Raw genomic sequence first — 14433 nt, forward strand, 5'->3', positions numbered from 1 at the left:
AGATACGCAACTCAATCGGCGGGGCTAATCTTTGGGTAGTGTTTGGATGAAGTGAACGACAGTGACCCTCATCCTCCATTATAGCACCCTCTGCATGGAGTCAGGTCACGGCAGAGGTGAGATATTGCAAAGAATCACAGGAAGTACTATTTGTTTTCTTCTTTTGTTTGCCTGTTAACATAATTTCAAAAAGTGCTAGGGGGCTGTACAATCCTTACTTGATTGTCATTATGTACATCACTATGTATACATATATAAAAGTATGGAAGTAACATTAAAGGTATACACATAGGAAGTCCTTTCCAGTTCTCGATCGCTTCAGACCCTTGAGTCGAACAAGGGAAGGACAATGTGTCTCCATCATCAACAGTCATCATTTCTTGATTAGCGCTCATCTTTTACAGCAGGATGACCCAAGTCCCTCTGTGATGGTAAAGGCCGGGGATTCGTTCAGCATTCATCTTCAACTTCTCGAATAGGTGGAATCAGACTGCTAGTGGATTTGTACTGATTTACTTGGTTGGCCATGTGAGTGCTCATGGGCTTGATTTGAATGTTCCTTGGGTATGCATTTTCTGCTTCATCTGTAAACCATCTCTTTTCTGTGAGACAGCCAGGCGGGAGAGAAGCAGAAGGCGAGAGAAACAGTGTTAATATCAGATCTTTAAAGCAATGTCATGCATCTCTCTTTAAAAGAAAAAGAAAAGAAAAAAAGAATACCACGCTCGATCTTTCTCTCTCTATACATGAACTTTAATTCACATTCAGAAAGACACAGGGTGAAACACACATTGTTGGATCTGGATTTCATCAGGCAGCAAAATGTACGGTATGTAAAAGCATTTACAGCCCTCAAACAAGGGTGTATTGTAGCCAAAAGGAATGACCCTATCAAGCCGTGTACCAAGTACCAGTTTTCACGTGATCTGGTCTTTGAAATTAGGTGTTTTATTCTGAAATGTTTTCTACATGGACTTAAGCCACACGCAGGGCCAGCATCTGTCCTCATCATATTCACATTCTCCTAGGCGGTGTCATTTTCCAGCACTCCAACATTTCCAACTATTCCTCCAACTTGAAATGTGCTGCACACCTTGGAGTGTCAGGCTGCGACGGGCCACGGGGGGAAGAGTGTCACGGCGAAGTCGTTTGATGTAAGTGGAGCTGTGCCTGAGGTGGTGCAAGGAGTCAGCCACCTCGCTCCGTTCCCCTGAGTTTACTACTGATGCTGGAACTTACATCGCCTCGAGACATCCTGTGGCTCCGCAAGGGTTAAAAGAGCCAATTTCAGCAGCACAGGGACTCTCATCATGGTTCCCCTCTCACACGGATATTTGAGGTGAATTTAGGCTGAGAGCGGAACGTGAAACCACTTTCGCCTGGTTTGAGTGGGGAACTTTTAACGGACCAAATCTATGTTTTTGAGGTTGTACAGTATAGTAATCTTACTTCCATTAAAAGATTATAGTTAATAGGAATATAGCAAAGCTGCAAATATGACAAAAGCCACCACTGCATCATTAACAATTTACAATATTGTGCAGACAGGTTAATCAACCAATATCTGGAGATTGCAGATTGATAATTTGTAAAACAAAATCTATATACATTTAATGATAGAAAATTAATTGAAATGAACATGTATTTCACACAATATTTATCCAAATTTCAAATCAGAAGAAATATCTACTGTCAACACTATCAATAGATAATGCATTTTTTTACAAATATTATATAAAATACATGTTTTGTGAATCTTTGCAATAAATTTGAACAAGAATTCTACATTTTACATTTAATACAATTTCAGATTTAACTAGTTATATTTACATATATTAAGCTTTTTATGTAACTATTATTAATCAGTTCATTATAGGATTTAATTGAACGGCTCTGAAAATTATTCGGATAATATTATATTATATGTATATTTTCCAAATACCATTTTTTAATTGGATGAAGTAACAAACAAATACATTTTGAGTAACTACCTGCAGAAACAATGTGCAGACACACTGACCTCTCACACAATGCAGTTTTTCTTAGAGAAAGAAAGAAAGAAAACCTAATGAGAGGTAAATGAACAAGAGGAACTGAAATAAGTCAAGGGGACTACTGAGAGAGATCACTGGAACCTATCAGATGGACGGAGGTATAGAGAGAGGATGACAGTCAACCGCATGCAATGCTGGGATGGTCCTGAGCATGACAAGAGTTAGGCAGTAGCAGCAGCCATTTGCTTTCAGTTAGAAAGCAAAGGTGAAAAGTAGGCATGATTTTCTTGGAAAGTAAAATCAAAATCCCCTCTCATAACAGTGCTCCACAAAGGACAAAGTTATGATTAAAAGATCCCACAACAGGTGCTGTATCATGCAGAATCATTAACTTGCATACCTGGGCCCATTCTATTCATCCTTGTTGCACTTTAGAAAAAAAAGTGGTCTATGTAAGTTTTACAGTGTTTAAGGCAAGTAACAGAATAACTGACATCATGTGTCTACATTTTTAGTCTGGTTAACATATTGTATATATAAAAAAAAATCATAACCATCTTTATTTTACACTAACGGGGAATGATTCTTAAAAAAAATGTAAAATGCTACTTCAAATATAAATTCAGTATTTAAGATTTACAAACTATTCAAAATACTTCTTTAAACTTCTTAATTTTTGTAGCTAGTAATAAAGAAAACAATGGATATAAAATAATCAAATGTTATCCAGATAGTACTGTAAAACTCTTTAAAAGGACAACATTTGCATCTCAAATCTCGAATATTAACTAATATAACCTACTTTTTTCTCTCACAGGGGGAATATATTACAAACTCTAAATCTTGTTGAATTACAACTTTTAGGGCACGCATCGTAACAGGCACTGAAATCAATGCAGGGTTTTACAGCATCCCATAATGCCTTGCAGCTCCTCCATTCTGGTGAGAGACAAGTCTCAACAACAGCTTCACGAAGACTGTATATGTAGATGATAAAGATTTCAAAACAGTACATTTTAAATGATCCACAATTAAATGCTCCAAAATGCCACGAGAAATACACACCATAAGGGTTTCTGCACCTGCAAGGCATGTAGGGATGGTGTGAAACTATTTATGCTATGATAATGGCTCTATACCCTACCTGGAACATTAAAATAAAATCACTAGAGCATAACTAAAAATAAGCACAGAATAAAAACATGATGATGCAATTTGCAGTTCTCACACACACAAACACACAACAATGATTGGACAAACAGAAATGCAAGACATGAATTAATGCTGTTTCCTCACACAAAATAATCCATATTAACTATACACAATTAAGCTTAATAATGAATATTAACTAAAATTTTCTAGAGGTCTGCATGGGACCTGCAAATTTCAGACCATTATTAATCATTCATATAGTTAACATTCCAAAATTAGGTTGATTGTGTCTATACAAGTGCAGCAGCGATATGCAGACTGATGCTGGCATGGTCCTGGCGATGTGGCGATGATCAAATGGTCTTAGAGCTCAGTGTGTGGTCAAGGCAAGGGCCACATGCACATTACAATGAAGCAAACTCACAAACAGAACAACAAACGCTGGGTACAAACGCACACACACACACACACGCGCGCGCACACACACACACACACACACATCCTTTTTGTACGAAGTGTGCTAAAACCACAAAAGTTAACAAGCGCACACATACACACTCTACTGGGTTAAAAAGAGAAATAAAGGCCAACTTACTTCTGTTTGTCACGGGCTTCACGGGCTTCACGTGCTTTGCTGCTGCGGTTCTGTCGGTTCGTGGCGGGGATGGAGTGAACAGACGAACTCTTCTTGCTGGATGAATGAGAGGAATGGGAGGAGTGGGACAGGCTTGCTCGGGACTGGCCCGCGTTGTGGTCGAACTGCATCAGACAGAATATCAGGTCCGTGGGCACCAGCTCAAACTCATAAGGCGGGTTTGTGATGACATATCTGTGCACATGGAAAAATGACACTTATGTTCAGGGATATCATGCAGGAGGAAATAAAGCATTTACTTCACTTTTTTTTTATTTTTATTTTTTTATGATGTTTGCCTTTTTGCACTTACAATTATATTAAACAGGTTTAAATATTAAGTGTGTATTTAAAAAAAAAACTTTATCTTTGTGTGGATAAAGAAAAAAACAGAAAGAAAGAAAGAAAGAAAGAAAGAAAGAAAGAAAGAAAGAAAGAAAGAAAGAAAGAAAGAAAGAAAGAAAGAAAGAAAGAAAGAAAGAAAGAAAGAAAGAAAGAAAGAAAGAAAGAAAGAAAGAAGACGACCATACTGTATACCCTCACGACTATCAGAAACTATCAAACTATTTGAATATATTCTATAATGTTAAGTATTCCTGTGACGGTAAAGCTGAATTTTCAGCATCATTACTCCAGTCTTCAATGTCACATGATCCTTCAGATTTCATTCTAATATAGGTGCTTATGAAACATTTCTTATTATTGTCAATGTTAAAAACAGCTGTGCTGCTTAATATTTAGTTGGAAACTGAGATACATTTTTGGAGAGATTCTTTGATGAATAGAAAACAGCATCTATCTGAATCTTTTGTAACATTAGCCGCTTTTCCACCGTCCAGCTGAACGGTTTTAAAAATAGTAAGGAACGGTTCCAGTTATATTTCCACTTGAGCTTAGTTCGGCATGACACAATTACAAACCATTCCCAGAATTCTCAGCACGATAGGCTAACCATGCAGAACCGTGCTGGTAGAATGCATTAAGTGCCATTGCCACTCAGGATTCTCAGTAGCTGAGTAAGCGTGCTATTTAAGCAGAGTAAACACAAGTTAATAAAATTAATTTCTGACCATATATCGCATCAGCTCTGTAATCAGCTCCACAGTGGAAAATGAAACCATATCCGCACTCGCTGGGCCGGATCAGCACAGGCTAAAACGGTTAAGCAATGAGAACAGTTTGGCACGATGGTGGAAAAGCGGCTATTGTAAATGTCTTTATTATCACTTTTGAACAATGGTATGTCCTTGCTGAATAAAATTATTGATTTCTTAAAAAAAAAAAAAATTGTGTATCTTATAAGCAAGCATAATCTTGTGAAGATTTGTGTCAGGTGTTCCTCTATGTTGCCAAGGTAGGGAGCTCACTAGGTGCTGGAACTGAGTTTATAGGAATAATGTAGGCTTCACTAAAGCTGGATTACATGCCTAGTGAAATAAAGGACAAAAACTACTGACACCGAGGTTAATAGGTAAAATGGACAGCTCACCTTTTTGTGCACTGGCTTGGTGCACCTAAATGTGCATCTCGCAATCTATAGATTCCAAAGCACAGCATGTTGTACGTTTTTAATGCTTTACAAAATAAGTCTCCGTAGCAACCACCATCCTGAAAAAGAACACAAAATAGTGCTTTAAGCGTTCATTCATAACATTTAAATCAACTTATGCTTATTTCAGGCATGACAAAAGCAACTTCAGCAAGTGCAAGGGCAGGTGTTGTTTGTCTCATTCTCAGCATTTGTATCCTAGTACAATGTCTACACTGCTATAATGAAATGTGTTGCATTCTTACTTGGATACAGAAATATCATGATTTAAGGCAACATTATTTTTCACCCACAGACTTTGCGTATTCAGCTCGTTCACTTTGTATTAGCGGGCAGAGGAGGCGTCGGACGGGGAACGAGCCCTGTTGGGCAAAGTGCCAAAACTTGTCAGCTCCTCTTAACCATCCACTTACCCCCAAGTCTGCGAAGGGCCCATCGTATAGGGCCAGCTGGGCGACCCGACACCTGTCCCTGTTAGCCAGCGTCTGTGGCGTGCTGTAGCCACCTCTCAGCGCGTTCTCCTCAGCCAACAGGCCCTCCAGCTCCGGAGTGGCGCCTCCCGTGACCAGCGTCCGGATCAGGGTGAGGATATTATCATTGAAGTATGTCTGCCAAGATAAAGAAGAGGATCCGGACGTGAGCACCATTAGAGTCACAACTCAAGACAGTCAGGAATTTGGAGCTGTCCTGAGCACTGTTATCTAGACCCTGATCTGTCTTTTCGCATTTCACTCCCTGGGAAGGGAAGAGACACGGGAATGCAATTACGCCAGCTGTTGTTGTTGTTGTTGTTGTTGTCGTCGTCTCCTCCCCACGCACATTCATTTTGGTAACACCAGCCACGCTTAACAGGGGAGCGTTTTGCACACGAGGACATTTTAATTATCATTATTGTTGCTAATTGTAGATTAGATACAATGAAGAATAGATAACACAACAAGTCGTGGACATTTTTCTTGTACAGTGGAGTCCAGAGGTCCGAGACCACTGGTGCATTTTTCTAACAGTTTGAGAGAATAGTTAGATTCGGAGATCTGAAGCCATTCAGCTGCGCACAATTTCAAGATCATTTGCGATTTATACGTACATTTGAGAAATGATCGCAAAAACAAATGTAGGACGGTTTCTATCTAACATTTTATAAATGAGGCCCCATATCTTTAATTAAAACCTGATGATTCATGATATCTGGCATTTGTTAACATGGCCAATGTTACAATTTGATTAGTGACCAACAAATAGTTATTATTCACATAATTTCATTTACATACTACAGTTTGGGGCAGGTAAGAGTTTTTATGTTTTTAAAAGAAGTTGACCAAAAACAGTAAAACAGTAATATTGTGGAATATTAATACAATTTTAAATAAATGTTTTCTATTTTAAAATATTTAAAAATGTCATTTATTTATAAAGAATTTGGATTCATTTAAATTTAGCTGCTGAATTTTCAGCAGCCATTACTCCAGTCTTCAGTGTCACATGATCCTTCAGAAATCATTCTAATATGGTGATTTGATGTTCAAGAAACGTTTCTAATTATCAACATATTTTTGTGGAAACCATGAGAGAATTTTTTCAATGAACAAAATTCAAAAGGCCAGCATTTATTTGAATTTTTTATCTTTTGTAGCTTTCGTGTAAATATCTTTACTGTCACTTTTGATTATTTGAATATGTCCTTGCTGAAAAAAAAGTGTTAATTCTCACTGACCCCACAATTTTAGACAGTAGTGTGTTTTACATGTTTTAAATCCTAAAACTTGGTAATGATTGCAGGTTTAAATAAGATTTTGTATCTTACACTTTCGAAGCGATCTCTGACTTGTGGACCCCACTGTATCTTGTCCATCAAATATTCTTCAGTGTCACTGATGATAAAGTTGTCGAATGATTAACGTGTAAAAAATATAAGATTCTACTAGGATCATGAGGTCGTTTGTTCGAGCACGAGAGGGCTGTGTCGCTGCGAGCTTGCGCTAGAGTGACACCTCTCTGGGCCCCTGACAGCAGCATTCAGCCCAATGATGGATGAGAGCTGTCTATTAGCAGGCTTCACCTTTGTCCACAGTGAAATGCACTTGAAGGCTGCTTTGTTCTAGCTTCACTCAAAGTGAAAGCTACTGGAATTAAGCCATCATATGGATAAGGGGATAGCAGCGGTCGTAGGTGGTGAGGGGGAAAAAGCTGCAAAGAAGAAGAGAGAACGAGGGGAAAAGGAAAAAAGGTATCTTTCCTAATCTACCCAAGATGACATTGTTAGGAGATTAGAGCTTTTGGACCCCAAAGCAGCCCACCTTGCGTGTCAAGGCATACCATTAAAGAAAACTTGAGCACTTACCTTGTTAAAAGATCTAATAAGACTCTTGAAAGTTTATTTCATGACACATTATATGAGGAGTCTTGGCAACAACTTTCCTTTTGATGTCACCGCTGCTGACAGTGCTGTCTGATCAATGTGGCATTTCATTTACCAACCTCTGCCTACTGGTAACGTCTGAGCCCTACATCTAAAGCACTGCACAGCCGGAGGATGTCTCTTTCCTATACATTATTTCAGAGGATTAGCAGTGAGACATGCCTTCATGTAATTCTATATGACATGCCATGATGGGAGAGAAATGACTGTGCACCTTTTGACAGGTTGCTTTGTTCACCAAATCACTGGCTGCTTTTGAATGCGAACGGAAAGATCATCTGACGCCTAGTAGATAGTATGAAGGATCCTTCACACAATTAAAGGATCTAAATCGACTTATTCAGCAGGGATAATTTATTTAAAGGATTTATGTATGCTAATCTGTTTAAAGGAACTCAAATCAGTAAATAGGTGTCAACGTGGCAGCTGTTTAGCCACTAACTCACCGCACTCATCAGGGAGTCCAACACGCTGACGGCGAAGGCAGTACCACAGGCAAACGGTTGGGTCAGATACAGCTCCGTATCTGGGTCGTCATCATCGTCTTGGTCCAAAAACTGAACGTTGGAGTCATTTACTGCAGTAGAGAGACAGAAGTTTTACATCTGTGCAGAAGAGACAACCAATGTCCTGCAAATGGTGAAGTGGTGTGTCTCACCAACCATTGGTAGATGGGTCCATGAATACAAATAAACAATGAGCATAAAAAAATTAAAAAATTGCATGCACGTCAGTGGGCATGCATTCTGGAGATACCTATATATTGAAATATTGATATCTGCACAATGCAGTGCCCAAAAATGGTGGAATCCAACTTGAAATGAAAATTCTGTCTTCAATTACTCACCCTCATGTCATTCCAAATGTGTATTATGAAAAATATTGCAATTTAAATCATTAATCACACTCAAAAAAAAAAAAATCGTACAACCCAACTACACTTGCCAAGTTCACGAGAGAAGTCGTGCTGTTTGATCTACAAATGGATCGTTATTTTGAATCAGATCTGGTCAATGACTTGTTTGGTTCTACTTCTCAAAACTGATCTGCACGATTTGCTCATGAATCTGATGCAATGATCTAGTCACAGCCGTTAACAGATCACAAGAGGGGAAGATTATCGGTGGATAATGACTTAAATTTATATCTGTTTCTCAGACAAAACTATTGAATGACTTCAGAAGATGTGGAATATAGTGTACAAATATTATGACCCTATCTTTATTAAGCTTCTTTATCCTTTTTGGAACTTGAAAGCCTTAATTGCAAGGAAAATTTCTCCTTTTGTGTTGCACCGGAAAAAAGAAAGTCATACGTGTTTGGAACAACGTGAGGGTTTATGAATGATGAAAGAATTGTTATTTGTTTGGGTAAACTATTACTTTAAGTGATGCACAATTGCCAAAATGCCATTGTAGAGTAAGAGAGAACTCTTGCATTAGACAAACTGTAAGAATTTAGGTCCACTTATATAAAACAACCAGCTTGGTATCTTTGGTTGGACAGCAGAAGCAGCCAGATTGCTTTAAGGCTATTGTTTATGGTCTCAGCGGCCAATGTATAGAGACAATGCTCTGAAATCCCGTACGGTTTGAACACAGCCTCACACAATCTTTGTTTCACCCCCTTTCAAAATCTATGCTTCAGAGATTAGGGCCAGCACCAAAATAAATAAATAAAAATAAACAGCTTAAAGCAAGGTTTGATCTGGATGGGTTTTTTTTTCTAATTTGATTTCTTCCCAGACTTCCTGTGAGCTAAGGAAGAGAAATGTCAGTCTTTCAGACAGGCCGCTGATGAAAAGGAGCCCGGGCCAGAGAATTGAACTGCAGGGAGATGCTATGGAAACAGCCACAAGGACAGACTCGCATGATCAAAGGCCTCTGAGAAAGAAAGAAAAAAAAATCCTTAAAAAGGCCAAAACAAGACAGTCAATTTCAACCAGAACTAAGGATAAAAATGTGTTCAAAGTGATGCCATGGGAGCAGGCCTCAGCTGCAGTGAGAGAAATCAAGACAAGCCGATGAAGGAGGCAGTGCATCAGAGTAGTGGAGGACAAAGGCGCAGCTTACCCAGTTCTGTTATCATTTGTATGTTGGTTCCACTGTTTTTTTCCTGACTGAATGAAACCAAAGGCAGTAGTTTGCCAGGCTTAGCTAATGATGATAAAACAGTGTTGAGGGGAGACAGTTATTGAAACAAGTTCAAAGGCAGAGAAAAAGAAAGCATAAAAGAGAGTATCATGTCAAGAGTGGGATTAGAAATCTAAAGGTACAGCGTCAGGATGAAGCGCTTCTGTAAGAACTCCATGGAACAGTTCAGCCGTGTTTGTTCATGATAACGGGGATGTTGTGCAAGCTTAGGTATCTACTGCACTGCAAATAGGGGAAAGATTACTATGAACCATTTAGAACAGAAAAACGTGTAATGTGTAATCACACATATTCCAACACTGATACTGCAGGCCTGATTTACCAGGAGCTCCATTGACAGTCAATGATTCGCTTGTGTAGAGAACTGAATATGTCCGGTTTGCTGGCAATCTGCTGATAAAGATGTGTTTAAAAAAGTAACTGTGAATTATGTTTAACTGAATTGTATGCTACCTTTACACACTTCAAACTGCAAAGAACTTCTAGTTAAATTATTACAGCAAAACCTCAGTATCAGTTTGATCCACTGAACCGATGATCCTTTCCCATGATGAGTTCTTTAAATGGCTGATGGTGATACCGACATCTAGATAGTGGCCGATAGCCCACATATTTATTTATACTATAACTTAATGATGACAAGAAGACATACATTTTACACAATGTATAACAACAACAACGTGTGTGTGTGTGTGTGTGTGTGTGTGTGTGTGTGTGTGTGTGTGTGTGTGTGTGTGTGTGTGTGTGTGTGTGTGTGTGTATGTGTTGCAGGCTGCTTTTATTTGATCAAAATACAGTAAAAGTAGTAATACTGTTAAATATTATTACAATTTAAAATTGTATTTTTTATATATTTCAAAATAGAATTTATTCTAAATGGAATATTCAGCATTATTACTCCAACCCTCAGTCACACGATCCTTCAGAAACCTTTGTTTTCTTTTATCCTTTAAAGAATAGAAAGTTCAAAAGAACATCATTTATTTGAAATAGAAATCTTTGTAACATTATATATGTCTTTACTGTCATTTTTGATCAGTTAAATGTGTCCATGCTAAATCAAATTATTTTAATTATTTCTTTCAACAACAACAACAACAACAACAACAAAAAAAAAAAATCAAACTAACCTCCCAACTTTTGAATGGTAGTATATGTTATCCATTGATTTTGATCCATTGATTCCCCATTGACAATTATAAATTATACCGAGTGAGTATTAATAAACATTAATTAAGTAATTAATTAACATGCACTGTCCCAATCAAAAAAAAAAAAAAAAAAAAAAAAACTACATGTACTTACTATAGGGTTAGGTTTAGAATTAAGGTGTGGTTTAAAGTTCGTTACATGTAATTTATAGTATTTACTATTGTAACTACATGTGACGTGTAACAAGGAAACTTTATTCCATTACTTCCGTTACTGACTTGTTACTCAGAGTCAGTATGTAAATGCAGTTACACTTTATTTTAAGGTGCCGTTGTTACACTGTAATTATACATTTAAGTAATGAGTAATATTAAGTTACAACATTAACTTACTATAGGGTTAAGGTTTGGTTTGATCTAAGAGTAATTGCATGTAATTTTGTTAGTTATTTATAATTATTACAATAGTAACGGCATGTAACATGACACTAAAATAAAGTGTTACCGTAAATGCTAAATGTTTAGGTCTTTTAGTGCTTTAAGAATAACTTTTAACTCCATTTTGAGTACATTTTGAGAGCACTTCAAATTTCCTGTGAGCCATGATCATCTGAGTAGCTTAGGAAAACAACATGTGAATAGTTATTTAAGAAATAACCAATTCACATCACGATAAACAAGTGGCAATTTATGTTAACTACACTTTTAGCATGTCTACAATTCTTCTATTATTAGATTGAATATCCAGCTTCTTGCTTCTTGAATTACAGAAGGACACTGTCAAGAGGCTGAAAATATCCTCTCAACACCAAGTCAAACTCTAGCTTTTAGATTAGTCAATGTCAAGTATTAGTCAATGTCTTTAAGGACACATGACATAGTGAGCCTTTATATAAGATTCTAATGATTATACTTGAGTAAAATAAAGATATTTTTTATTATTATTTGTTTCACTTCTACCAATATGAAAATGCCAGCAAACCATTAGTAAACCAGGCCCTGTGTGTCCCAGATGTAGGACTTTGTAACCCCTCAGGGAGGAGGACTTCTGGATCTAATGTATGTCTTAGCAGAACATATGTGTATGTGTGAGGAGCGTGTTTTGAATGAAGTTTTAAGTGTCTGTAAGGCCCATTCTCTTTCGCAGCCTTTCTGGTGTAACATGCTGTAATTGGGTCAGTGGAGAGTTGGAGCGGTCGGTCTCTGGTGCTTTAGTGCCCTCTGAGATCTAAAACTTTCATGAGTCCCCCGACCATGGGAATAGTGCCACCCTCATTGTTATTTATAAATGAATCCATTTTGCTACTACATGCTTTTTTTCTCTCCCTGTAAGTCTAGGTCTCTTCCAGTGCATTAAAGACACAACTGACGAGGACGCGACATTGACCCAGCCGGTGAAATATTCAGGTGTGCCATTATACACATCACAGACACATACCTCATAAGAAACACATCAGTGTAACTTGATAGGGGAGTTTAGATTCTAATCACACTTGATTTTGACATGTTAGCAGTATGACTGCAGTTGCGTCTCACCAAGTTCAGTTATGATCGGGATGTTTGATCCCGTGGTGACGGATGCCTGCCGCACTAAGCCGTGCACTGGACTGTTATCTGGAGACGACCTATCCATCCCCGGAGGTGTGAAACCTGGAAGAGAAAGAGGAATGAGACTGTCAAATTCTCTACTCTGCTTACAGTGCCCAAAAAAAAAAAAAAAAAAAAAAGTTTACAATGGTGAGATTAGATTATTGAAGATTTTCTTTGTACGATTCTAAATGTACTGAACATACATAGAGTTTGTGGTGGTAGGATACGAGTGGACTATCATGCTAGTCTAAAACAGTGAAATATAGATCATCCATTTCTAAGGGTCAGCTCAGCAATGTTTAGCATTTGCTGCCTTCCATCAACCAGCAGGTATAAATTTTATATGCTGTTCATTTTGTTACCGTAAAACTGGTGAAGTGGATCCTGAAAACCTTTTATGCGAAATGCCATGAAATACAAGCAGGAGTGACAAGAGTATGAATTCACATGACTTGACACTTTTGCATTTCCTCAAGCTGACAAGTAAACACTTTAAATCAGTAATGCTATATGCATAATGCATTGGCCCTGTTTTGACATCCATCGACTGGAGAAAAATGCAAGCGTATAGTTTTTACAGTGACAAACATAATGCAGGGAAAAGATTCAGGTCAAAGTTTTCAAAGGCCTGCAGAATTCTGTACAAGAGGTTGTCCTTTTCAATGGAGAAGTTCAATAGACTAGCTTTCTTTATAGCTCTTCTAACAAAAGAATACACAACAGAGAGAGAGACTAAGACTTTGTCTTAAATGTGCAGAGAATAATCACGTCTCCTGTTGTGTGAATTGTGAAGACATCAGATATGCAGTGACAGTCAGAGTCAACCATCTGGCATTCTGAATAACATTTACTTCAGCTTATAAATAAGAGCAATTTGGATGCTGGTACACAAGAGCGATAGTACTGTTGATTGTATTGTTTTTTTATTGTTTATTTTTCATAGATTTGTTGGATAAGTGTACAAAAATGTCACATTATAAAGCATCTCAACAATTCAATGACTGCATATACATGCACGAATATTATTATTAAATCAGAATTTGGTCATATTCTCTCATAACCAGATTAAGTAAATATTCTGATCTCTATAAAAATAAATAAGGCAGCTGGTATGTGCCTGTGTTAACCAGAATTTTGGGTCAGAATATTCAGAATGTCCACTGAAACTAAACATTAATTCATATTCGAGCAACTCCAAACAAAGATAATACTATGTGATAGTAGATAAAGACAGTTGTGAAGTCAAGCAATAGTATTGAGGAACATCTACAGTACAATATTTCCAGAAGAGATAAATATTGTGCATGTTATAGTTTCTGATTATATTTATACAGGAATATGTCAATAGAATTTAAACACATTAAAACTGTCGTATCTTTTAAAAAGTGGAATAAAAAGTAGTAAGCCAGCAAATTTTCAAGACCAAGTCTAACCACATCTCACTTGGTCTTGTGCAACTTTGTGTTTATTGTTGCACATCGATCACACTTCATAAAGTTATTCGCCCTCCACACAGACCTTAAAGTCACGCTATAAATTCTGCTTTAGATTGTTTTCAACCGTAATGCATTATGTAGCCTGGACTTTGTGTACTTTATTCAAAGACGCCTTAAGCACTGATAGCAGTGTCCTGAGCAGTAGTTTCTCCTGGCAAAAGGCTTGCTGATTTATTCAATAACACCTTCTGTGCAAGTTTAACAAGCCGCACTGAAACGGCGAGGTGGTGAGGGCAAGAATATTTACCATGATGTAAATGTATGATGTAATTTATTACACCTGTATCTCATTTTT

At 37.5% G+C, this 14433-nt stretch overlaps 1 protein-coding gene across 4 annotated transcripts in view; it reads right to left on the reverse strand.

Moving 5' to 3' along the window:
• Nucleotides 1–304: 304 nt before the first annotated feature.
• The window catches only part of kcnma1a (potassium large conductance calcium-activated channel, subfamily M, alpha member 1a), a 180017-nt gene continuing 165888 nt past the window's right edge, over nucleotides 305–14433 (reverse strand). For 2 of the 4 annotated variants that reach the window (XM_081351035.1, XM_081351034.1), the window contains 7 exons: nucleotides 12589–12702; nucleotides 8195–8325; nucleotides 5743–5937; nucleotides 5270–5388; nucleotides 3742–3975; nucleotides 2395–2423; nucleotides 305–602 (listed from right to left, as the gene is read on the reverse strand). In XM_081351035.1, coding sequence (XP_081207161.1) covers nucleotides 451–602; nucleotides 2395–2423; nucleotides 3742–3975; nucleotides 5270–5388; nucleotides 5743–5937; nucleotides 8195–8325; nucleotides 12589–12702 — 974 coding nt within the window. In that variant the 3' untranslated portion in view covers nucleotides 305–450. Of the gene's footprint in view, nucleotides 603–2394; nucleotides 2424–3741; nucleotides 3976–5269; nucleotides 5389–5742; nucleotides 5938–8194; nucleotides 8326–9576; nucleotides 9632–9820; nucleotides 9905–12588; nucleotides 12703–14433 lie in introns of those variants that run through there. The other 2 variants (XM_081351036.1, XM_081351037.1) reach the window with 2 other exon arrangements.

This window comes from Scardinius erythrophthalmus, assembly GCF_964197995.2.
Source record: "Scardinius erythrophthalmus genome assembly, chromosome: 21".
Taxonomy (NCBI): Eukaryota; Metazoa; Chordata; class Actinopteri; order Cypriniformes; family Leuciscidae; genus Scardinius; species Scardinius erythrophthalmus.